Source organism: Silurus aristotelis (genome assembly GCF_946808225.1).
Source record: "Silurus aristotelis genome assembly, chromosome: 3".
Classification (NCBI taxonomy): domain Eukaryota; kingdom Metazoa; phylum Chordata; class Actinopteri; order Siluriformes; family Siluridae; genus Silurus; species Silurus aristotelis.
This window is the reverse complement of record NC_139576.1, coordinates 33,992,185-34,016,771: the sequence shown is the minus strand read 5'-3', so window position 1 is coordinate 34,016,771 and position 24,587 is coordinate 33,992,185. Positions and strand designations below refer to the sequence as shown.

General features: G+C 40.9%; 2 protein-coding genes and 1 long non-coding RNA gene across 8 annotated transcripts in view; 2 read left to right on the top strand and 1 right to left on the bottom strand.

Annotated features, from left to right (window-relative positions):
- The window catches only part of epb41l5 (erythrocyte membrane protein band 4.1 like 5), a 42,731-nt gene extending 25,769 nt beyond the window's left edge, over positions 1-16,962 (top strand). For 2 of the 6 annotated variants that reach the window (XM_083537730.1, XM_083537728.1), the window contains exons 17-26: positions 6,342-6,493; positions 8,543-8,634; positions 9,266-9,394; positions 10,528-10,592; positions 10,747-10,833; positions 12,435-12,516; positions 13,455-13,532; positions 13,623-13,676; positions 14,699-14,832; positions 15,782-16,962. In XM_083537730.1, coding sequence (XP_083393856.1) covers positions 6,342-6,493; positions 8,543-8,634; positions 9,266-9,394; positions 10,528-10,592; positions 10,747-10,833; positions 12,435-12,516; positions 13,455-13,532; positions 13,623-13,676; positions 14,699-14,832; positions 15,782-15,845 — 937 coding nt within the window. In that variant the 3' untranslated portion in view covers positions 15,846-16,962. Of the gene's footprint in view, positions 1-6,341; positions 6,494-8,542; positions 8,635-9,265; positions 9,395-10,527; positions 10,593-10,746; positions 10,834-12,434; positions 12,517-13,454; positions 13,533-13,622; positions 13,677-14,695; positions 14,833-15,781 lie in introns of all 6 variants that reach the window. The other 4 variants (XM_083537729.1, XM_083537727.1, XM_083537732.1 and 1 more) reach the window with 3 other exon arrangements.
- LOC310724103 lies at positions 3,696-4,155 on the bottom strand. Its single transcript, XR_014532940.1, has 2 exons — positions 3,847-4,155; positions 3,696-3,803 (listed from the first exon to the last, which is right to left on the bottom strand). It is a non-coding gene; the product is annotated as an uncharacterized lncRNA (long non-coding RNA).
- A 5,947-nt stretch (positions 16,963-22,909) lies between the features above and the next one.
- Positions 22,910-24,587, top strand: part of ramp1 (receptor activity modifying protein 1) — a 28,574-nt gene continuing 26,896 nt past the window's right edge. Inside the window, exon 1 of the mRNA XM_083537846.1 lies at positions 22,910-23,491. Coding sequence (XP_083393972.1) covers positions 23,431-23,491 — 61 coding nt within the window. The 5' untranslated portion in view covers positions 22,910-23,430. The remainder of the gene's footprint in view (positions 23,492-24,587) is intronic.

Genomic DNA, 24,587 nt, shown 5'->3' with positions numbered 1-24,587 from the left:
CGGATTTCGTAACCCGCTTGAACGAGTTGCGTCGCAAATAGCCGTAGGGGAGTTGTGTCTAAAAACAAATTTTTCAAAGAACAACGTCAACATCAGTAAGTTTATTGTTAAACATGACAAATGTAATGCCCAACCAAATGCCTTCTGGAGGCGAGTATCTCACCTCCAACAGTAAAATGTTGGAGGTGAGATACTCCTTCATTCGCCTAGCCGAAGTTGCTGCTGTTTAGAGAGAAATGGAGGAATTGGCGTCAATCATTCGTTGAACAACCATGGTACTGACCGTCAAGTCTGTGAGGTTGATTTAACTCTGGAGGAACCACTCGATTTGTCTTGGCGTGACTTCCTGTTAAAGTAGCAATTATGTCAACAGGGGCGTTAAAGATGTGCTCTGTAGGCGCTGTTTTGGACAGTCGAGGATGTGTATTTAAATACTGGAAAGTCTTGATGCGTGTCTTTCTTCTATCTTCAGCCCCAGTATTAGTACTAGTACAAGTAATCTTTGTGGACAAGAAAGGCCAGACCCTCCTGCTGCCCGAGAAGAGAAACCTGCACGATTAGGTTATGGTGGATGTCTATAACTGCCTTAAGGCTGCGTGGTCAGAATATGAAATGTTGGTCGAGAGAGATCTTGCCATATGTGGATAATATGGCAAAGCAGTATTCCTGTGATGTAGACTGATGGAGGACAGGAGTGGATGTGTTGAACGTCTTTAGCATTGTAGTGGTAAAAAAACAACCCAGGTGACGATATGACCACAATGAGAGAATATGTCAGAGGGAGAACAGAAGGAGGTCCGAGCATCGAGCCTTGCAGCGTAGAGCAGATTTGGATCTCCTCATTTCTTTTGCACATTTCATGCTGTGAATCTCCTCTTCTGCCACATGCTGGAGATGTTTTATCAGTTGTTGGATGTTTTTTTTTTGTTTGTTTGTTTTCTATTCTATTCTACCATTCTAGACTGTTGAATTATTTCCAGTTTCTGAAATATACTCGGGGCTGAAGACGAGAAGTCTGACACCGGAGTAACCGGCGATTCGGCCAATCAGGGAAGAGTGTATAAACGAAACTAATAGAATGAAAGTGTCCAACTTTTGGAAAGAAGTAGAAAGGATTTCAGGACTGAGGACATTTTCACTTTTCTTAAACAACAGCTGGTTAATGAATAACAGGAAGAGTTTAACTGATTCTCTGTCACCCAGTGAGTCTGCTTGCCCTCAGCGTTCAACTTGAATGTATTCCTCTGTGTTTTGGTCTTACGTACTGACACAATCCATCTCGTGCCTACAACGTCTGCTGTATTTTGGATAGCTGTCTAGAGTTAGTTTGAGAGTGAATTAGTCTTAAGGTTCTCGGAAGCTTTTCACTTTTATTTGGGACTCAGGAATTAGGACAGTCAAATTGATCATGGGTTCTGTTCCAAATTGCCCCTACCTCACTTTTGCATTGAGTGTCCCCTGCAATTCAACTTTTGTCCACTTGGGTTCGCAATCATAATGTCGGTGTTGACGTCTCTCTTCCGATTGCAATATTCGAATATCTGAACATGTGACACGCATGCACCATTAACATAAATCAATTCTGCACGCTTAACTAATCTAATAAATCTCATTAGTACATGTGATTCAGATCTTTTTCTTTTTGCTCTAAACTTCCAAATTTTGGTCAATTTTGATTATTTTCTCTCAATTTTTCTTTCATTCTCAAATCCTTCATTTGGTAATCATTTTCATGACTTTTCTCTTGACTTTTTTTTTTTTTTGGACCACAACGGATTTAAAGGCTTAAGCGACCGGCATGTTATTCACACTGGAAACACGTTCTGCATGGCATCACTTAAAATAAAATATCTAGTGTTCGTGCTAAGATGCGTTTACCCCGGAAAAATGTCAAAAACGATCCTCTCTGCATCCGTGCTTTGATGCTGCCTGTTCCAGCGTCTAGTCGGATGTTCGTTTCATTAGCTTATTCGTTCATGTCGTTCAATGTCTTTGGAACATTGTTTATATAGCACGAAGGCCTTAATGGGCCGGTGTATATAAAGGTAATGTTAGCAGGAGGATTGTAGACTGTTAAAAACCTTCAAGTTAAAACACTCTCTGCAAATAAGCACACGTATAAGTTGGCTAGCTAAATGCCAGATCATTGAGTTTAACTCCGGTCGACAATTATTTTAGTGCCCTTGCTCAAAGTCTTTCCAGATTCCTCCTTCTCCTACTCCTCCCGTGTTCCTGTGTTATCTGTTCCTACTCCTGTTTTTTTGCAAACACTCCCCCGACTCTTCAACATTCCAATCTTCTCCTTTTACCTCCTCTAAAATCCCTCCCACTCAGGCCACCAGCATGACGGCTTGGCCCTGACCCTTCTGCCCAGGAAACCCGCCTCTCTTCCTCCGCCCATCCTGGCATCGCTCTACAACCCACTGTGTGTGTATGTGTGTGTTTGTGTGCTGGGATGAAGAACCTACATGTCTGAAAGCACCTACCCGAACTTGAGCACTTCCTGTTTGATCCAAACACGGCAACGTGGTGTCCATCCTCCCTTCAGCTCCAGACTGAAACTAGCCAGAGTGGCTGGGATAATGAGCAGATGATTTTTCAGGAGCCAGCTGCAGAGGGTTCTGCTCATTCTTATCTACAACTTGCTAAGACACATCTGGGCCAGTGGATGACTGGTTTCTCTACCTAAAAATTGTTGCTTCAAAGGTTGACAAGGGAGTCGAAAATGTTGGTTTTACTCTGTAAACACACACGCATGCGTATACACACTGTATGGACACGTTTGAGGGTAATGATGATATTTGTGTTTAATCTTCATTAGATGTTCTAATAACCTCCACTATTCTGAGTTGATGTTCCATTGGATTTTGGAGCATGGTCAGATTTGAGATTTGGCCTGGGGGTTCAGTCAGCGTTCTAATTCGTCCCAAAGCTGTTCAATAGGGTTGAGGTCAGAGCTCTATAGAAGGCCACTCAAGATCTTCTACTCCAACCCTTGTAAACCATACATTCGTGGAGCTGGCTTTGTGCACAGGAACTTTGGATGCAGTCGAATACGATTTTCCCTTCACTTGAACCTAAATCTGTTCCGGCATTTACCCAAGTCCAAAGACATCTTGTAGGAATGTGCGCCTCCAACTTGGTGCGGTTTAGAGAAGAACCACATATGGATGGAAAAGTCTGGTGTCCCCGTGTGCGTGTTCATACGGTGTATGTGCGATATTAGACCAATGAAATTGCGGAACGTGTTCAGGTGAACCAATGAAGCTCTTTATATTAAATCAGATGCGCTCCCACTGAATCAGGCCACACCACATCATAAATATGGATGATGTTCCTCTGACGTTTGACCTGCCGCTCACTCGGACCGTCTACAGGAAATGCGAATCATTCGTCACGCTGAAAACAACCGGGCACGAAAACACACTTCACCTGTGTTCTGAGCTACACGGCATCGGGAGAAAAACTTCACCGATAGTGATTTTTAAACGCACGACGACGCCAAAAGAAAAACTTGTGGTAATAGTATAATTAAAAAAAAAAAAACTAGTTCTTTTATACTTGTATGAAATACTGTGCCTTCAGGTTTTTGGGCACATGATTGTCTCATTAGAGGTTCGCCTCGTTTTTAGAAAGAAAGACGTGTCCAGTAACTGATGTACGCTATATGGACAAACGTTTTGAGACGCCCGCTATAGCATTCAAATTTCCCTTCACTTGAACTTGGAGTCTCAAACCTGCACCTCCAGGAAGATATGGTTTACTTGGGTTAGAGTGGAACATTTAAAGTGGCCTGCTTTGACCTCAAGCCTGTTGAACAGCTTTGAGATGGATTGGAACGCTGACTGCACCCACCAGACTTCCTCACCTTAAATTGGGTTCCTAAAGTACTTGCGGTTGAAGGAACAGAAATCCATGAGAAGGATAAAAAAAATGTGGTGGAACATCTTCCCAGAAGAGCAGAGCTTATTGTAACAGGAAACGGGGACATATTGTTAAACGGGATATACAAAAGCACATATACTTTTAATCAAGTCCATATTTAGTGTTTTGTTAGAAGTTTGGAACCTATTTTTTTATGGTTTTCGAGAGACACATGCATGTTCCTTCTGTTTCTAAGATTTTCTTTGGCCAAACAAAATGACTTGAATTGAAAACACACTTTTCTGAACATCTGGACAGTTAGTTTTTAAACGTTGAGGTATGGAATGATAATCATGTTGGTTCACTTCCATGCCCAAAGCAACCCCAAACCTCCAAGCTTCCACCTTCATGTTTGTCTGTCTCCAGTTTGTTTTTCATACAGATAAAAAAGTAACATGCACGTGTCTGAAAAATATTGTTTTTCCAAACTAGTGGAAGAGGATCGACAACACTTTCCTCAGAGTGTGTTCCCTGTGATGCAGCATGGGAAGCGGTTTGAATATATTGGAGCAAAACGTGAAGGAAAAGTGCTCAGCTGGAATGCTTTGTGTTTGATCAGGCTGAGAAGAAGGTCTTGATCCAAGACCTGTGTGGTCAGAAGTTGTTTTGGAATTTTTTTCTGTCAGAGAAGTGAATTTTATTGAGTGAGCGACTTGCTTTGTAACATCCCTTTAATCAAAAGCTAATGTTCAACCTTATGTAATAGAATGTATTCATTGTTTGAAACAGAGTTTGTATTACAAAATCATAGGGAATGAATACATCCACTATCCAGATGACAAGCTAGATAAATTACAATACCAAATAATGAATCATAATAAAGCTGTAAAAAATTTAGTGATTATTTTTTTTTTTTTTTGGTTGGTATTTAGATTAAAAGGATGGAACGATGATAAACGATGCCAATGAGATTTCATTTTGAAACAAACTTGGTAGGCATCTTCAGGACTGTTCTCGGAATCAATGCAATGTTTGTTCATCTAGACCAGGGGTACCAAATACGTCGATCGAGATCGACCGGTAGATTCCAAAGGTAATGGGTAGATCACATGGAATTAAAAAAATTTTCATGCATGCAGAGCTGATTGACTGCCAAACTACAGATTTGTGTTCATTTATGCCCAGAAGTAGAGCAACATGATTGCTGTAGATCAGCGGTCCCCAAACTTTTTTTGCGGCACGGACCGGTTTAATGTCGGACGATATTTTCAAAGACCGGCCTTTAAGGTGTGGCGGATAAATACAACAAAATAAAATGATACGACCACAAAAACTGGTATTTCCTAAATATAATAATAAATCCACTGTGTTGTTTTGTGTTCATTTTGCTCACTTGGGGGTTTGGATTTAGCGGTAATGTATTGTGTGTATTCCGAATAAAACAGAATCAGATAATAAATAAAGCGGAAATAACGCGTATTATTTTCTGTACCAATTGGAGCCAAAAAATACAGGAGCATTTCTGTTCATATCGAACTGCCTAATAGAAGATATAATAGGATTTAAGGTTCAGAGAGGCTTAGCTCTGATCACATGATGACAAGGGACAGTTCTTCTTTCTCCTCAGCATACATTTGAAGCAGTTCAAAAATTCCACAGCTTTGATGCTGCAAAGAAATTCACTATATGAACAAAACGTATTGGGACATCTGACTTTTCCAGGCATATGTGGTCCAAATTTGGAGGCACACAATTGTATAGGATGTCATTACATGCAGTAGAATAACATTTTCCATTTCCTTGAACTTGAAGACCAGAACCATGATGGTGCCTCAAAGTTTAGAGCTCTGACCTCAACCCAATATTATTACCTGACTTTATTAATGCCCTTGTGGGGGAATGAACACACAAAAATCTACACTCTTAAATCTAGTGGAACATCTACCCAGAAGAGTGGAGGTTATTATGACCGGAAATGGGGACTAGATGTTGGAATACGATGTTCATATGAACCTTAGGTTCAGGTGTCCGCAAACTTTTGTTCGTATAGTGTATTTGTCTTACAGCATTTTATAAGATTTCGAAAAATGAAATACGGTACTTATTTAAAGGATTTAAAAGAAAGTGTATAAACTTTTGTTTTAGTGTTTTGAATTGTTATTCTAGATTATTCTAGTTTGTTGGAAAATACCTGTACAGCAAAGCAAAGTGCAGCCAAAGTCTTTTGCCCCAGCTAATGTGGACCGGATGAAACGTTGTATGTGCTGTTTCATTTTGAGGACCGAAACCGAAACGCATAGCAATTTTCCATTGTGGTGTTTGGTCCTTGCCCAAGCACTGGACTTTCTTAGCAGGCTGAGTTCAGAATGAGGGATCGTGTCTTATTAAACAGGTAAGCTGCATCTGTTGCATGCGCCCCAGTTGAGCTACGCCGCCAGTAGGCCGCTTCTCATATGCCTTATGCACTCTCCTATCAGCGTCTCGGACGTGGCAGAGCTGCTGGAGACCTGCGTGGATGACCTCATCCAGAGACCCGTTCCCATGGTGACGGCAGGCTCGGCTAAAGAGGCAGGGCCTAGTGCTGCTCTCCCCAGCCCTAGCGCAGTCCCTGAGAACCTGTCTCTTACTGGTGAGACACACACTCACACACACACAGATCAACGCGGTTCAGTTTTTCATTATACAGTTACGCTATTTTGCCAGACGCCCCCTATCTAGAGAGACTTACTATCATCTCATTCATAAATCTGAGGAGTTGAGGGCTTTAGGACCCAGCAGTGACCGCTTTGCGGTGCGGGGATTTGAACTCGTGACCTTCTGATCAGAACATCTAAACCACTGAGCTTCCTCGTTGTGTATTGCACAACCTTGCTGTTGTTTATCCCTTACTTACATGCATACAGTATATACAGTGAGGAAAATAAGTATTTGAACACCCTGCTATTTTGCAAGTTCTCCCACTTAGAAATCATGGAGGGGTCTGAAATTGTCATCGTAGGTGCATGTCCACTGTGAGAGACATAATCTAAAAAAAAAAAAAACCAGAAATCACAATATATGATTTTTTAACTATTTATTTGTATGATACAGCTGCAAATAAGTATTTGAACACCTGTCTATCAGCTAGAATTCTGACCCTCAAAGACCTGTTAGTCTGCCTTTAAAATGTCCACCTCCACTACATTTATTATCCTAAATTAGATGCACCTGTTTGAGTTCGTTAGCTGCATAAAGACACCTGTCCACCCCATACAATCAGTAAGAATCCAACTACTAACATGGCCAAGACCAAAGAGCTGTCCAAAGACACTGGAGACAAAATTGTACACCTTTACATGGCTGGAAAGGGCTACGGGGAAATTGCAAAGCAGCTTGGTGAAAAAAGGTCCACTGTTGGAGCAATCATTCGAAAATGGAAGAAGCTAAACATGACTGTCAATCTCCCTCAGACTGGGGCTCCATGCAAGATCTCACCTCGTGGGGTCTCAATGATCATAAGTAAGGTGAGAAATCAGCCCAGAACTACACGGGAGGAGCTGGTCAATGACCTGAAAAGAGCTGGGACCACCGTTTCCAAGGTTACTGTTGGTAATACACTAAGACGTCATGGTTTGAAATCATGCATGACATGGAAGGTTCCCCTGCTTAAACCAGCACATGTCCAGGCACGTCTTAAGTTTGCCAATGACCATTTGGATGATCCAGAGGAGTCATGGGAGAAAGTCATGTGGTCAGATGAGACCAAAATAGAACTTTTGGTTTATAATTCCACTAAACGTGTTTGGAGGAAGAAGAATGATGAGTACCATCCCAAGAACACCATCCCTACTGTGAAGCATGAGGGTGGTAGCATCATGCTTTGGGGGTGTTTTTCTGCACTTGGGACAGGGCGACTGCACTGTATTAAGGAGAGGATGACCGGGGCCATGTATTGCGAGATTTTGGGGAACGACCTCCTTCCCTCAGTTAGAGCATTGAAGATGGGTCGAGGCTGGGTCTTCCAACATGACAATGACCCGAAGAACACAGCCAGGATAACCAAGGAGTGGCTCTGTAAGAAGCATATCAAGGTTCTGGTGTGGCCTAGCCAGTCTCCAGATCTAAACCCAATAGAGAATCTTTGGAGGGAGCTCAAACTCCGTATTTCTCAGCGACAGGCCAGAAACCTGACTGATCTAGAGAAGATCTGTGTGGTGGAGTGGGCCAAAATCCCTCCTGCAGTGTGTGCAAACCTGGTGAAAAACTACAGGAAACGTTTGACCTCTGTAATTGCAAACAAAGGCTACTGTACCAAATATTAACATTGACTTTCTCAGGTGTTCAAATACTTATTTGCAGCTGTATCATACAAATAAATAGTTAAAAAATCATACATTGTGATTTCTGGATTTTTTTTTTTAGATTATGTCTCTCACAGTGGACATGCACCTACGATGACAATTTCAGACCCCTCCATGATTTCTAAGTGGGAGAACTTGCAAAATAGCAGGGTGTTCAAATACTTATTTTCCTCACTGTACATCTACATATCGTATATATATTTGCTACTATAAATTTTAACACGTTTTTTTTTCCCCCATAAGTTTATAGAAGCATGTTACTGAAATAGCAATATCCCGCTCACAATTTTCCGTCGTGCAGCATGTTTAGTTGAAGTGTGTATCTTTTTTTTTATCAGATGCTACAGCTCGACTTAAACAGCTGGAAATGGAGAGCACGCCGTCCTCCACTCCTGCTCGCCCTAACATCAACGTCAACATGAACAACCAGGTCGGTTCTTCCACCCAAAGTGCACTAGGCGGCCCCCCGAACTCAGAACACACACAATTACTCATGTGACAAAATGGCTTTTCTCTGTCTTCCATCACAAACGTGCGACTCTTTTTAAAAGCTCCGATCGGCTTCCGGTTCTGTCGAGCGTCGGAGGTGCAGCTCACTTTTTTATATTCCCCCGATGCTAAAACTCAGCACTTCCTGTTATCCGTAGATCATGTAGCGCTTGTTCACCCTACAGTCGGGGTAATTTGGACTGTATGATGTTATTATGCATGTCGAACTGATGACTTATTGCGAATGTAGATGATGTGTCGAGCAAGCATTTTTTTAATGACCTTCAGATGCTGTGGGACCCAGTGCACAGGAATAGTTTGTAGTGAACTGAAATACATTTCATTGGGATTTTAGGTCACTGAGGGCGTTTTTTGTTTAATTATGCTTTCATTTTTATTAATGTCTGGGTCAGGATTTACACCCTCGTGTGTTCGACATATTGTGTAAATCATAAAAAAAAAAACCCGCTTCATTTCACACCAGCAACTATCGCAAAGCAGAAAACTGTTAAATGGAGCGCTGAGTAAGATACACCGTGTTAACGCTTTGCCCGTGCTGTGTACGTGTTCAGGAGGACGTGCTGAAGCTGACGGAGAAGAGTCTGAGCAGTGTGAGCAGCAGTCCCGTCCTAAGCCAGCTAAAGGCACCGGATGAGCTGAAGAGCAACATCCTCAAAGCTAAAGCTGAGGCAGTGCTCAGGGTGCCTCAAACATCTCACACTCGCACACACGGACACTTCGATCACAACAGCATGCAACAGACATACATTACATTACAACAAGGAATGAATGAAAAAAAAAGAATTTTTCATTGATTTGGTCCTTTGATCAAGGATCGGCTCTGAGCCCTTTCTTGTTTGCAGTGGTGATGTGCCGGTTGATGGACGAGGGTCAGACAAGAGTCTCTGTGGACTATGTTGTTTGTGGTGAGAGTAGGGAGCAGGTTGAGAAGAGGACGAGGTAATTATTAGAGGGACAGCGCATGTAGGACGTTTTGGAGACAATGTGAGGGAAGCCCAATTGAGATGGTTTGGACACGTGCAGAGGAGGGACATTGGGTATATCGGTAGGAGAATGCTGAGGATGGAGCCACCAGGAAGGAGGAAAAGACATGCAGGTAGTTGGTTTGAAAAAATAGAAGACAGGGTGGGGGGGTACGGAGACGGATGATTCGCTGTGGTGCCCCCTATTGGGAGCAGCCGGAAAAAGATGATGAAGGTCCATTAAAACAAGTCGATGTCGATAAGTAATCAGTCACAGCTGATTTGCTCAGAAGTTAGTGGAATTTCACGAGAACCTCCAATTGATGTAATTGATGCGAACGATGCGAAAATTTCATTAGATGCTAATTAAAAGCATGTCGAAGCGGATTTCAAATCATTGTTCGCCGTAACTCATCCCTCTCATTCTGTGGGATGCAACCTTAAGGAAACATGTCCTGTGTAAATTGAGTAGCTAGAGTAACATTATAATGCTTGATACACATTTCCTAATGTGTGTCTGTATATTTGCGTGTGTATACAGTGTATATATAGGAGTGTGCTTTCGGGCATTAATGCTCATTCAGCCCCCAAGCGTATTGGAGAAGTCAGGCACTGTAGATGGAGGTGAGGTGAGGAGGCCCTGGGGTGCAATCAGCATCCAATTTCACCCCAGAGGTTCGCATTAGCTGCCACTCGAGCACTTCTACTGCAACCCATGTAAACTTTCATGATGCTCACGGCCTCATCCTTCACAAAGATTATAAAGATTTTCAAAGCAGCAACATTCTTTAATCATTCTCTTCTTTGTATAGATTTATACATTGCTTTAATCTTGGTTTGTCTTTGCTCAGGGCACAAGAGAGGAGATTGGAGTCACAGGAGAGAAGAACTGTAACCTTCAGGATGCTGCAGCTCGGTGAGACCTGGGACGAGTGGGACAGGGGTGGGGTTTGTGGGTGTTTGAAAGTTTATAAAGTGCATATATTGTTGTGGAAGTGTGTTCGTGCATGTGTGCTGTATGATTTTTCGGGGTGGCGTCAGGCATTAACCGGTCCGTCTGTGTGTCTTAGGCTGAAGGGTCAAAGTGGGCAGCAGGAAAACTCTTCCTCTCTGACTACAGGCAGCCGGGAGGCACTGATTCAGACATGCTCCAGCAGGCAAGTCCCTACTACAACACACATACTGCAGACGATGAGTTTAAATGGACGTGTGTAAGCGTACATGCGTGTGCCTCTGCAATCCTTGAGACAGATGACCACAGCCAGAATCTGGGGCATGCTCAGATTAATAAATAAATAAAAATAAAACCATCGACAGTAGAACCCTACTTTGTTCCTCTTTTTTCCATGAGTAGAAATTCATTAAAAGAAGAATTCTCTATATTTTACATATCAATTTGTATCCCACAATCATAAGCATAAAGGAGATTCTCAAAATGCTAATTGTAGGATTTAAATGATTTATTATTTTTTTTTTTTGTCCTCTTTCCCGGTGTTATCTTGCGTAAGAACTAAAAACGGCTGGAGAGCCATGCCATCTTTAGCTCAGCGTTGCCATCTAGAGGAAACCTGGCTTTGTGAACCCTGGCATGTCACATGACCCGATCCGAGTTCTGCCTGGATACATGTCCATACTTAACCACACGATTCATATGCAACAGATAGATGCGCAGTTAAACGAATGAAAAGTCCCGAAGCCGGTAAGAGTCGATATTCACAAAGACCCAAAAAAAAAAAAAAAAAAAAAAAAGGTGAGACGCCATGAGCGCGTCTGTTGTTCTGATTAAGCCCACAGGATTTGACTCATTTGTCCATTGTGTCTATGTTAATGTTTGTTGCATTTCTCATGGCTGTCTGAATGACTTAATTATCTCCAGGGAGGCAGAAGGCGAACCGACGTGAACCGGGCGAACAAACAACACCTAACGTGCTGTGCAGTTTAAATCTAGGTTTAAAAAGGATTTTATGTACACAGTTTCTCTGGGTTTATACATGGTCCTTTAATGGATTAGCGTATTGAATGAAACGATTCCAAATACGGAAAAAAAAGGAAATTGAAACATCATAATGTCATTTCCAAGTGGAAAGACGCATGTCCTGGATCTCGAGCGTCAAACGGTGCACACACAATGCATACTGATATAAGCGATATTTTGTCTTTTTTTTTTTTTTTTTTTTTTTATCTATCCCCTATTTATTTATTTTTTTTTAAAGCTTTTCATGGAAATGGCTTCTCTTTGTAGTGACATCCTCTAATCCTCATTTCCACATTATAATCCCAGCTGTGAATCAGTGCATCCTTCATCCTTCTGCCCATCCTTTTCTTTCTCTCTCTCACACACACACACACACACACACGCACACACACACACACACACACACACAATACTTGGGCATTTCAATGAACTTGCATATTACTCACTAAGGTCTAGGCCTTAACCTCTAAGTATCCACAGTACATTTCCTATAATGCAGATATTTATTTTATTTTAATCATAATTTTTTTTTTGTTTTTTATTAGAATTGCAAATTGTTCTGTTAATTTTTTGTTCAAATTTCTTATTAAATTATACAAAAAAAATTATTTATTTATTTATTTTTTTGTCACGCAAGCAGTCAAAAAACGTAACAAAGGCTATTTTGCGTACATTGTTTACAAAGCAATCCTTCAATAAAACCAAAATCAGTCGTATCTCGGCACTTTCCAGGTCCGAGTTAAAGTTCACATTTCTTTGTTTGTTGTTTTTTTTTTCTTTCAGCCTCGAAGCAAAAACAGATGAGTTCGTCTTCTCTTCACCTAGCGTGCCAGCAGAACCAGCGAACGAAGCCTCCTCAGCCAAGGTAACAAAGACCTTCAGCCTCTGGTTGCCTCAGCCTCTGTTATCACTCATTCTTAGACACTCAATTACAAAGCTATTAAAAGCTCATAGTTCATTCAGTGGAACAAGTTGTTGATGATGATGATGTTTGCATAATGATCTGGCCATAATTAGCTTCCAAAATGTATCAGCAGTCTCACTTGGCTTCTTTCTGTGTTGTGTATTGTTAAAGTTTAAACTTGAGCATAAGTAGAAAAATGTGAAATTGGTCAACATACACTTTATGGACAAAGGTTTGTGGACAGCTTACTTTTAATCCCCAACCTTCACTCTTCCAGGCAGATGTTCCACTAGATTTTGGAGTGGGCTTTTTTTTTTTTTTTGTATGTTCTCATACATACTGATGAAGGGTGAGGATGGTGTTCAATAGGGATGAGGTCAGAACTCTATAGCAGGCCACTTGAGATCTTCACGGAGCTGGTTTGTGCACATGCTTGACCAGGTTCACGTTAAGGGAAAATACATGTTGATGTATCCACAGACATCCTTTATAGGTGTGTACTTCCAAATATGGTATAAATTGGGGAAGAATCACATATGGATGGAAAAATCATGGGTCCCAATACTTATACATAGTGAATGACTTATGCAGTGGTCCAGATCATTGGTATTTGTTCATTTAGGACACGGATTTAGCGCCTGAAAGAACAAAACATAACACATGGCTTTTTTGGATCAATGATGATCTCAAATGTTGAGCTGTTTTTTGAGTTGCTCGGATGGGTTCTCTGTTTAAGTCTGGTTTCTCTCAAGGTTTCTTCCTCAACTTCGAAGGGAGTTTTTTTTTCTTGCTCCAGTAAAATCTCTAAAGCTGCTTTGAGACAGTGTCCGTTGTGAAAAGCGCTCTAGAAATAAACTTGACCTGGACTATGTCTCAAAGTTTGACATTTCCCGATGCAGGACAAAACAGAAGAACGGGAGGCACATGCAGCGCCCCAGATCGATAACCTGATAGACTTCACTGATCCTACACCAGTAGTAAGTTCCCAAACCGCAGCTACAGCAACCAGCTGCATTTTCTTTCCCATACAAACCCTACTGACATTTCTTTCTCGCTAACTTCTGCAGATGCAGCCGCCCAAACCCATCATTACACCTCGATGGATCGTTCCAGCAGCACCGGTAAGTTTCACAACACAGTGGTGTTACGCTTCTCAAGCTTCATGTGCTCCTTATAACATTTACCTTTGCTCTGAAGCCATTTGGAAATCCATTTTCCATATATCTCCATTATACAATTTGTGTTTCAGGAGTATTGTTTGAGAATTTTCATTTTTCAGATTAATGACCTGATTAGTTGCATACTTTAGAACAGGGGTCACCAACCGGGACCACACGAGTCGCCCGTGGGCCTTTTCTAAAAAAATAGCTCACCATAGCGCCACTTATTAAACTTTTTTTTGTTGCTATTCTTTTTTAAATCGGTCACGGATAGTCCAAGAGTCGGAAACCGGAGTCTGGTTAAACACCATGTCTTAATTTAGTCTGAACATATACAAGACCGAGGCTTGAGGAGAAGTACGAACCGGAGAGCGGGTAGTCCAGGGATGATCACCAATCAACCGTTAAAGGCAAACAATGCAGCGCCAGGAGCATGGAAGTACAGGGAATACTAGTGGTAGGAAGTCCGGTAGATCTCTCATGGCAACGAGTAGATCCAACCGTGAGTAAGGTGAAATCGTGACCTTATAAAGGGGAAAGGTAATGGGAAACAGGTGTAGGTGATTAAAGCAGAGAGAGTCTGAGTGAGAGTTTGAGCCTTGGAGGAAGGCGTGGCTGGTGGTTCCCTGACAAAATCACACTTGCATTGGTGTGAATATGAATGACAATATTAAAATATAGATGACTAGATATAGATGAATATCATTAATTATTAATAATAACATCTCATTAAAGGTAAATTGAGCAAATGTCTTATTTCAGAAGTGTGTATCAAACTGGTAGCCCTTCACATTAATCAGTACCCAAGAAGTAGCTCTCCGTTTCAAAAAGGTTGGTGACCCCTGCTTTAGAATGTCTTAGGAAGCATTTGCACATTTTTGTTTATTTATTGTTTATCTATTTTTGGCTGTCCACACTTTTCAGTTCTCACATAGTATCCATAGTCTAAAACTTTTCCCATGTCTTTCCCCCTCGTCCAGCAGACTGGCACCTTTACTAACGGCCTCCTAGAGCTTGACAAAGCAAAGACGGCAGCGCAGCCAGGCGAAGGTGGCGCTCCCGCCTCCCTCCCTCACCTCCCTCACTTCCCTCATACTCATAATGTGATTGCCACCAGGTTTGTGTTGGTCACGTGTACAGTGTGTGGTTATTATAGGAGAGTAATCACTAATGGAGACGTGTGTGCATAATTTTTTATTTTTTTTTAAAAACGACACCTCCCCATGCATCTTTTCCCTCTTACAACACAGCAATTCGCCAGTAATAAAGTGAAAGACCTACGTTTTTATTTATCGGAGAATGACGTACTGCGGATTTATCCATTTATATTTGGTAATGTTACAAAACTTGGTCATATCATACTATTTATTATTGTCATCAACAAAAAAATTGGAAATACGGAAACAAATTATTTGTAATCAAACATTTGTTTTACTGACGTGCCAAGTCTGAAATCAAGCACCAAAATCCGCACACATCCGGCAATTAAAACCGTCCGTGTGGAAACATGGCAAGCGTTCCGTTTGGTGTCAGGATGATTTACGTCATTAAAAACACTGATAATAAACATACATTTGCATAAAGCAGCCATATTTGTCCATGCGCATGTTGATTCGATTATTAAAAACGTGAAAGGTGTGAATTTAAGGTACTTTAAGAACAGATAAAATTGTAAGATTGAGTTGCAATTAATCACGATTAAATATATGTGTATATATAAAAAAAGTCCATATATGGGACACCTTACTTCACTTCCCCAAACTGATCTAAATGTGGAATGGGATGTTCAGAAAGCACATACCAAGCACAAACCTTTATCCATATATAGTGTATATATGTAATACATAGAATAGTGTGTGCTCACTAATATTGGCCCCCTTTGTAATTACAAGTCGACCCTTTTGCTGCGCAACACATCTATGTTACTTGCTTTTACCCATTGTGATGAATGACTTATGGAATTTGGCCTGTGTGTTACCCTTATTTTACCCTTCCTTTGAAACAGGAAGTTATTACTATAGTTTCTTTTAAAAAAACAAAACATTGTGCTTTTTGTTGTTTTGCAGCATTGTGGCTCATCCTCAGAGGAACAACCACAGACCCAGGGGCCTGCTGACCACTGAACTCTAAACAACATACGTCTAGCAGCAACTACCTAAAAACTTTACCCCGTCCCAAACCCAACACTGCCCCCCCCCCCCCGCAATGCATTCCAGCACAGAGACTTTCCAGTGCGTGTGTAGAAGAGTAGACGTTGTGTCTTGATCAGCCTTCACACCGCAGGAACTCGTTAGTTTGCCACTGGACTCGTCGCAGAGGACTCACGAACAAGGTGTCGCTCTGCCCCCTGCTGTTCTCACAAATCATGTTACGTCACTGTGAAAAGAGCAACCAGAAGGACCGTGATGGATCCCCAGCACTGGAAACTTTTATTTATAGAACAAGCATAGTTTTTTTTTTTTTCTTTTTTTTTCTTTTATCTTTGGCTTCCTGCGATAGACATTTAGTTTGAAGTATACGATTTTAAACGCTGTACTACAAACCGGATCATTATTAGAGGTCAATATTCTGTAGCACTGGACGACCTGCGGTCTTTGAGCGATCCAGCCATTTATTTTTTTTTAATCCAGAGTGTCGTTTTTAAGTTAGTCGTCGTGAGCCGCCTTATTTTAACAGTGTATGTTCCAGGTGTTACGTTTATAGCTACATTTACAGTATAAATCTGTTCTTTTTATCATTGTTTTATGCTTTTGACTGCAACAATTCGGCGGATCTTCAGTCCACGGTTTTGCGCTACGTTGATCGCCACTCGGAGATGATGCGATCACAGTGCAGGCCAGGAAGTATTCGGAAGGGCTAATGAAAGAAGTGTTGCACAGTGATCCGCTGAGCTTGGTCACACCTGGGGAAGAAAGAAAGAAGAGAAAAAAAAAAAAAAAAAAGGAGTTGTTGAAATGTGCTGAAGATGTACTGTATCATTTTGCATTCACTGATTGTCCACCAGCTCAATCGTCACGGTTGCGCTCGTTTCTCTGTAGCGGTCTGACCTGAATTATATATTATCTGTTCTCTTGACGCTGTGAGAGCACACCGTTTCATGCTGTAGTTTCGTGCTGTAGATATATTTACTGACTTCTGTAGAGATTACTGTACTGATGTATATCGAGTATTTACACACAAAAACCTTAGAGCGCCTTTTCTATTTGATTTAGCTTGTTCTCTGAGTAAAAATGTATTTTAACAGCAATGGTGTGTGTGTGTGTGTTTATTGCCTTCTTAGAAATGTTCAAAATCAAAGCAGACTAGATGAAGGGTTAGAATGAGTGCTGTAGAATAAGACACTGGAGATGGAAGGGTTCCTGGTTCAATCCTGAGCTTGAGGCATCGCCCGTTTCCCCTAGAAACAACACCATCTTCATATCTTGATCTCTCATTGTGCGGTGCACAGAAATGATTTATGACACGTCTGCCATTTTTCGGGACGTCTGCCCTTTTATTTAAGGACATCATACCTGTCTCATTGCATTTCGGTGAAGGTCAGTGGCTGAGAGATTTCATTCATCGTCAGTAATCACTTTAAATTGGTCAGGCTGCAGCTAAATTTGAGTCTGGAATTTATCGATTCATTTGACAGTCAGGAAACAGTCGGGAAAAGACAAATATATAGCGTTTATATTCGGAATGGGTTTCTGCAATGGATATTGGAGGGGGCATGAATCAATCTTCATGAATAATCCAGATATTTCTCAAACACTGCAATAGGAAGTGATACGAGATCAATAAAAAAAATACACAAGCCATTTATTGATGAATATATGAAAAGTGATGTGTGTGTGTGTGTATACAGTGAGGAAAATAAGTATTTGAACACCCTGCTATTTTGCAAGTTCTCCCACTTAGAAATCATGGAGGGGTCTGAAATTGTCATCGTAGCTGCATGTCCACTGTGAGAGACATAATCTAAAAAAAAAAAAATCCAGAAATCACAATATATGATTTTTAAACTATTTATTTGTATGATACAGCTGCAAATAAGTATTTGAACACCTGTCTATCAGCTAGAATTCTGACCCTCAAAGACCTGTTAGTCCGCCTTTAAAATGTCCACCTACACTACATTTATTATCCTAAATTAGATGCACCTGTTTGAGGTTGTTAGCTGCATAAAGACACCTGTCCACCCCATACAATCAGTAAGAATCCAACTACTAACATGGCCAAGACCAAAGAGCTGTCCAAAGACACTAGAGACAAAATTGTACACCTCCACAAGGCTGGAAAGGGCTACGGGGAAATTGCCAAGCAGCTTGGTGAAAAAAGGTCCACTGTTGGAGCAATCATTAGAAAATGGAAGAAGCTAAACATGACTGTCAATCTCCCTCAGACTGGGGTTCCATGCAAGATCTCACCTCGTGGGGTCTCAATGATCCTAAGGAAGGTGAGAAATCAGCCCAGAACTACACGGGAGGAGCTGGTCGATGACCTAAAAAGAGCTGGGACCACCGTTTCCAAGGTTACTGTTGGTAATACACTAAGACGTCATGGTTTGAAATCATGCATGGCACGGAAGGTTCCCCTGCTTAAACCAGCACATGTCCAGGCACGTCTTAAGTTTGCCAATGACCATTTGGATGATCCAGAGGAGTCATGGGAGAAAGTCATGTGGTCAGATGAGACCAAAATAGAACTTTTGGGTCATAATTCCACTAAACGTGTTTGGAGGAAGAAGAATGATGAGTACCATCCCAAAAACACCATTCCTACTGTGAAGGTCTCCAGACCTAAACCCAATAGAGAATCTTTGAAGGGAGCTCAAACTTCGTGTTTCTCAGCGACAGGCCAGAAACCTGACTGATCTAGAGAAGATCTGTGTGGGGGAGTGGGCCAAAATCCCTCCTGCAGTGTGTGCAAACCTGGTGAAAAACTACAGGAAACATTTGACCTCTGTATTTGCAAACAAAGGCTCCTGTACCAAATATTAACATTGACTTTCTCAGGTGTTCAAATACTTATTTGCATCTGTATCATACAGATAAATAGTTAAAAAATCATACATTGTGATTTCTGGATTTTTTTTTTTAGATTATGTCTCTCACAGTGGACATGCATCTACGATGACAATTTCAGACCCCTCCATGATTTCTAAGTGGGAGAACTTGCAAAATAGCAGCGTGTTCAAATACTTATTTTCCTCACTGTATATATATATATATAATGCATGTATGTATATGGTTTCTCAAATGCTTGGATAACAAACATTAATACATTTCGTCCCCATTTGCTGTTATAATGACTCCACTCTTCTAGGAAAGGTGTTCCACTCGATTGTGGAGATTTGAGCTCATCATCCACAAAGTCTGGTACTGATATCGGGGTAAGGATTTATCACAATAGCTATCACTAGTTTTAAGGTCAGAGCTTCATAGCAGGACACTTGAGATTTTTGGTGAAACAAGTTCCGCATCTCTATGTTGAAGTGAAGAAGGGAAGATCCCGTACATTTGTGGGGCCACATAGGACTGGGGAAGTCTTCTTCTACTTCCACTTGACACCGGATCATGTGATCATAAATGAAGTTCTGTATGGGATCTACCTAATAATGTGTGCCTTCTAGCTTAATAGTGCTACATCTGTTCTTTTACCAGCCCCAATCCTTTCTCTCTCCTCCAAGTCCTCGTCCTTGTCGCACTGTATGTGCACTTCTAATATTGTGGCTCCTCTTGCCTGTCATACTTTATGTGTAGGCTTTGCTAAAAAGATACGTTTTTAATCCTTTGTAAGGATCAGGAAGTGTTACGTCTCGTATACGCTATTCTTCCCAGTGGGGAACTTTTTATATAGAGCATATGTCAAGTCATCACAGGCACTCTGAACACAGGTGCTCTTGGTATTTACAATACACGAAGTGAGGACGCTGGTTATAAATATTCGATGTCAATTTGACAGCGCTCAGAACTGCAGAATCATTGCAAGAGAGAATTTCACCACCACCAAATATCAAAATGGAATAATGGAAAAATACAGAATGCACAAAGCTATTTTTGATTGGGGGTGGGGGGTTCTGAAATTTAAATATTCAGCCTGAGGAATCAAAGTAGGAAGTAAAATGGCTTGGAGAGACCCTAGAACATTAGTAATGCACCAGACATCTGAGAGCAGAACAGACAGCTAAGTAATGAAAACACTGCATGTGGAGATTAGAAACGAGATGAAGAAGATTAAAGTCTGGAGTCAGAGGAGGAAAAATAGAACATGACAGATAATGATGGGTTATGAGAGGAAAAAGGCACCATGGTGTGAGCTGAAATACAAAATACAGTACATGCAGGTCAGGACCATTTGGAAATAACAATATGGCCCACTGTATTTTACTGTGGTAAGTCATGATCTTACGTACTGGTACATTTACATTTATGGCATTTGGCAGACATACCGGTCTAGAAATCTTTATTAATAATCACACCCTAGAAGGGAATAAAGTTCAAAAGCATTTTTATGATATACATAATGCATATCAAATATTTCTACATAATTTAGAAGGGGAAAAAAAAATCTTTTTCCTCTCCTTTAACTGATTGTTAATCAGAGCCCAGAACAGCCTCAGATCTTTTTAGTCTGACAGAACGAGAATTTCTGCTCAAACTGTCAGAAACCGTCCGAAGGTCACCCTCGTCGGGGTCTCGACCTGACTGCAGTTTGTAGTCGAGACCAACTCGAGTGGGCAAATGCTCACGTTCTATGGTGTCTAGCACTTGTGTAGCATAACACCTGTGCAACAATCACGCTGTCTTGATTAGCATCTTGATTACAGATTTACAGATTTGGGAACAATATCTGAGAGATATAGTGCGTTTTTGTACACAGACAAAGTCTTAGATCTTTGAGTTCAACTCATGAAAAATGGGGGCTCAAACAAAACAAAACGTTGTATGTATCTGCTCCCAGCAGGGGGTGACACAGGCCTCAGGACTAATGCTAAAGCTCTGAATAGATCACTGTGCTCTGAAAATATGGGGTGTCTTTACCGTAATCCAAAGCGATGACTTTAAAAGCGAGGTCTGACCACACGCAGAGGGTCCAAGAAACATCGGCAGCTGTTTGTTTGTTTGTTAGTTTTACAGGAAATTACAGTCCACCATTACGTCCTTCAGTGGTTATTCGCTCACTGAATTAATAGGGTTTAATACAAAAATTGCTCAATACATAAAAATGTCAATAGGACAATAGCTTTAGGGCTCTAATAAATAGAAAACTATGAATAAATCAATACAAACACACCTAATAACATTGTTAATGCGCTGACTGAATGTGTTTAAATACATTAGATAGGAACAACTATGCACTTTTAAACGACTCGCCTGCATCCAACACATTTATAGTACATTCATTTAACAAATAAAAAGGGAGTGTTTATCCTGTAACCAGGCAACACTCCAAAACAAACTCCCTGCAAAAAGTTAATGGCATAGAAGAGAACAAATCCATGAATGGCTTCAAAAATACGAGCAAGTTATGAATCCTGTTGCAGAACTGTCTTGTGGCATGTAGCAGCAAAACATGGTGTAGATCAGGGGTCACCAAACTTTTTAATACCGAGAGCTACTTCTTAAATACCGATTAACCTGAAGGGCTACCAGTTAGATACACACTTCTGAAATAACAAATTCGTTAAATTTACCTTTAATTATATGTTATTGATAATTAATGATATTGATTTATATCTAGTCATCTATATTTAAATATTGTCATTTTTCAATTCACACCAATGCAAGTGGGATTTTGTCAGGGAACCACCAGCCACGCCTTCCTCCAAGGCTCTAACTCTCACTCAGACTCTCTCTGCTCTAATCACCTACACCTGTTCCCTATTACCTTTCCCCTTTATAAGGTCTGATTCCACCTCACTCACGGTCGGATCTACCAGACTTTCTACCACTAGTATACTTCGGAGGACGCGCTCAAGATAGGTTTGCCTTTAACGGTTCACATTGGTGATCATCCCTGGACTATGCACATTACGGCTTATACCCGCTCTCCGGTTCGTACTTCTCCTCAAGCCTCTGTCTTGTGTACACTGATGTAAAAATGAGACTTCCTGAGATGGAATAAGGAAGAAACCTTGAAAGGAACCAGACTTGTAAGGGAACTTTATATGGTTGCATCGAATGTCCATTCATTCCAGTTCCATGGTTGTTGAGGTGTACTAAAACGTTCATGCAAACTGCGGTCCTGAAGCAATCGTGTAGCACTTTATATTAATCAAATTTATAATCGAAGCTGTTTAGATGTGAAAACCTGATCATCACACCATTACATAGTGTGTTTTTTTCCTACAAATGTGAAAGAATTCACAATTTAATTTCCAATCATGAACTAAGAGGCCTGTGTTCCACGTTGCACAAAGCGAACTTTATGAACGTATGGTTTGCCATATTTGAAGTGGAAGATCTCGAGTGTCCGGTACACAACCCTCACCTCAACCTTACCGAACACCTTCGGGATGATTTGGAACGCCGATTGAACTGATCGTATACAGTAAAGTACAGTACTTCCTGATCTCATCAATGCTTTGGTAGATGAATGATCACAAATTCACACAACCAAAATCTAGTCCAAAAAAACAAAACGTTCCAGTAGAATGGTGATTATTATAACAGTGAAGATGGAATAGTGTTGATGTGGTTATGAGAGTGATAATCAGGTGTCCACGAGGATTTAACCCTATAGTGTATGTTAAGCCATGAGTGCAGTAGGGTGAAGAGAAGTTTTCCCTATGTAAAAAAACCATTATTTGCTTATGTAAATGTTGTGTCTCTGCACAGACTGGAAGACCAACAACCCCTTTATTATCACTTTTGGGTTTTCACTGCCAGTCAATGAGCTTTATTAAGAAATTATTAAAAAAAAATTAGTAATCATACATTTGAACAAACACCAAATACACCGATTCCCAGCAAATTGATCATTAATTTTACATGCAATTAATTTGTGAAAAGGTTTAAAAGAGTGTGTGTTCTGTTTTTCTGTCTTCATGGGGACCAATATGAGGAATAGCTAATATAATTTTAAGTATTTTATTTATTTTTTGTTTTTTTCCTCTTTTAGTTAATGAGGTTAAGGTCAGGGTTAGAGATTTTGGTGTAGGCATAGCATTTATTAGCTGTAGAAAAAAATGCCAGGAGTGTGTGTGTATATGTGTGTATATGTGTGTGTGTGTTTCAGCTTTAATTGCTGTGCCACTTCTGCTCTCTCTCTCTCTCTCTCTCTCTCTCTCTCTCGCTCTCTCTCTCTCTCTCTCCCCACACACACGCACGCACACGCGCGCGCTCTCTCTATCCACACACACACACACGCGCGCGCGCGCTCGCGCTCCCTGTAAGTCCTCGCGTTCAGCGCGCACCGGTTCCACGACCATCTGGATATAGGTGTTTTTATAGGCGTTTAACTGTTTTTTTTTTTTTTTTTTTTTTTTTTTTTTTTATCCTTCATTTTTTTTGTTTCTTATCTTATCTGATGCGTTCTGGACGTTAAGGTCAGCATGTGATTCGCTCTGTACCTCTGGCACGCGCGAGACAGCTGCAACTCTCAGTGTTATCTGAGAACTCGCTCGCGCTCGCTCTCTGTCTCTCTCTCTCGCGCTCGCTCTCTGTCTCTCTCTCTCACATATATATCGAATAACGTATAACTTGAGCACAAGTTGTGTGAAAAATCCTTCATGATGGGGAACAACGGCGTTTTACCTGCCAGAAGACATGCAGCTGTGTGTGTTATACTGGGTGAGTTTAACTAAACGCGCACGCGACACACACACACACACACACACACACACATACACACACACACACACACACGCCAAAGAGTCTACCATTTGTCATGCACATAAACCATAACACAGCTGATTAGTTCTGTACACAATCCATACACAACCAGATAATAACCATAAATATCCAGATGTTAAACAAATGTGACCAAACAATAACCAGAATGAACCAGATCACTAGAAATAACCATATAATAACATCACAAACCAAAGTTAGGTTTACACCAATGTATTTAATAATAATTATAATACTTATAATTCAATTCCTGGACCATCTCTGATGTGCCAAATCTCAAAATAATCAGCGTTTAATATCCTCAACAGTCAGAAAATGAGCCAGAATGAAACCGAGACTCTTCTGCTGCAGTGAAATGTTTGGGTTGGGGAAAGCTAGAAAGAAAAGACTTTCTATAGTCTTGTCTAAAATCAAGCTTTGGGGTGTACTTTTTTATAATCATTAAGAATAAAACCACAGTCCTGCCCTGCCGTGGCACCATGTTTTTTTGTATTCTGTAAATTTGACTTGGAAATGTAAAAAAAAAGATTAAAAGTACACACACAAAATCTGATCAAATGTACACATCGAATTAGAGATTAAAAGTGAAGACTAACATGATCCTGTTGATGTTCTCTTCATTGTAAAACAAAAAAACACGAGGAAATGTCTAGGGTTATTACCGAGTGTGTGTGCATGGGTCGATAGATTAATTGTAGAATTAATAATGTATGGAGAGCACCGTGAGTTGGATCGGCTTGTTCGCTTGTCTTGAAACTCGCTCGAGTGTGCTGTGCATACCTAACCACCCTTTCTTGCCAGGTTTGCTTGCAGGTTGAGGAAAGATCCCTGGTTTAACTCTATATATGCTTGTTAGCAGATATTTCTCTCCGTTTTTTTCTTTCTTTCTTTCTTTCTCTCTTTCACCATCTGGTTCTGTAGCTCTTGCCTGAGCTTGTTGCTTCCAACACACACACACACTTAAGGGTGTGAGTGAGTGTGAAGCTGCAGAAGCTTTTTCCATGCTGTGGCACAGTTCATTAGTTCAGAGCGTCGT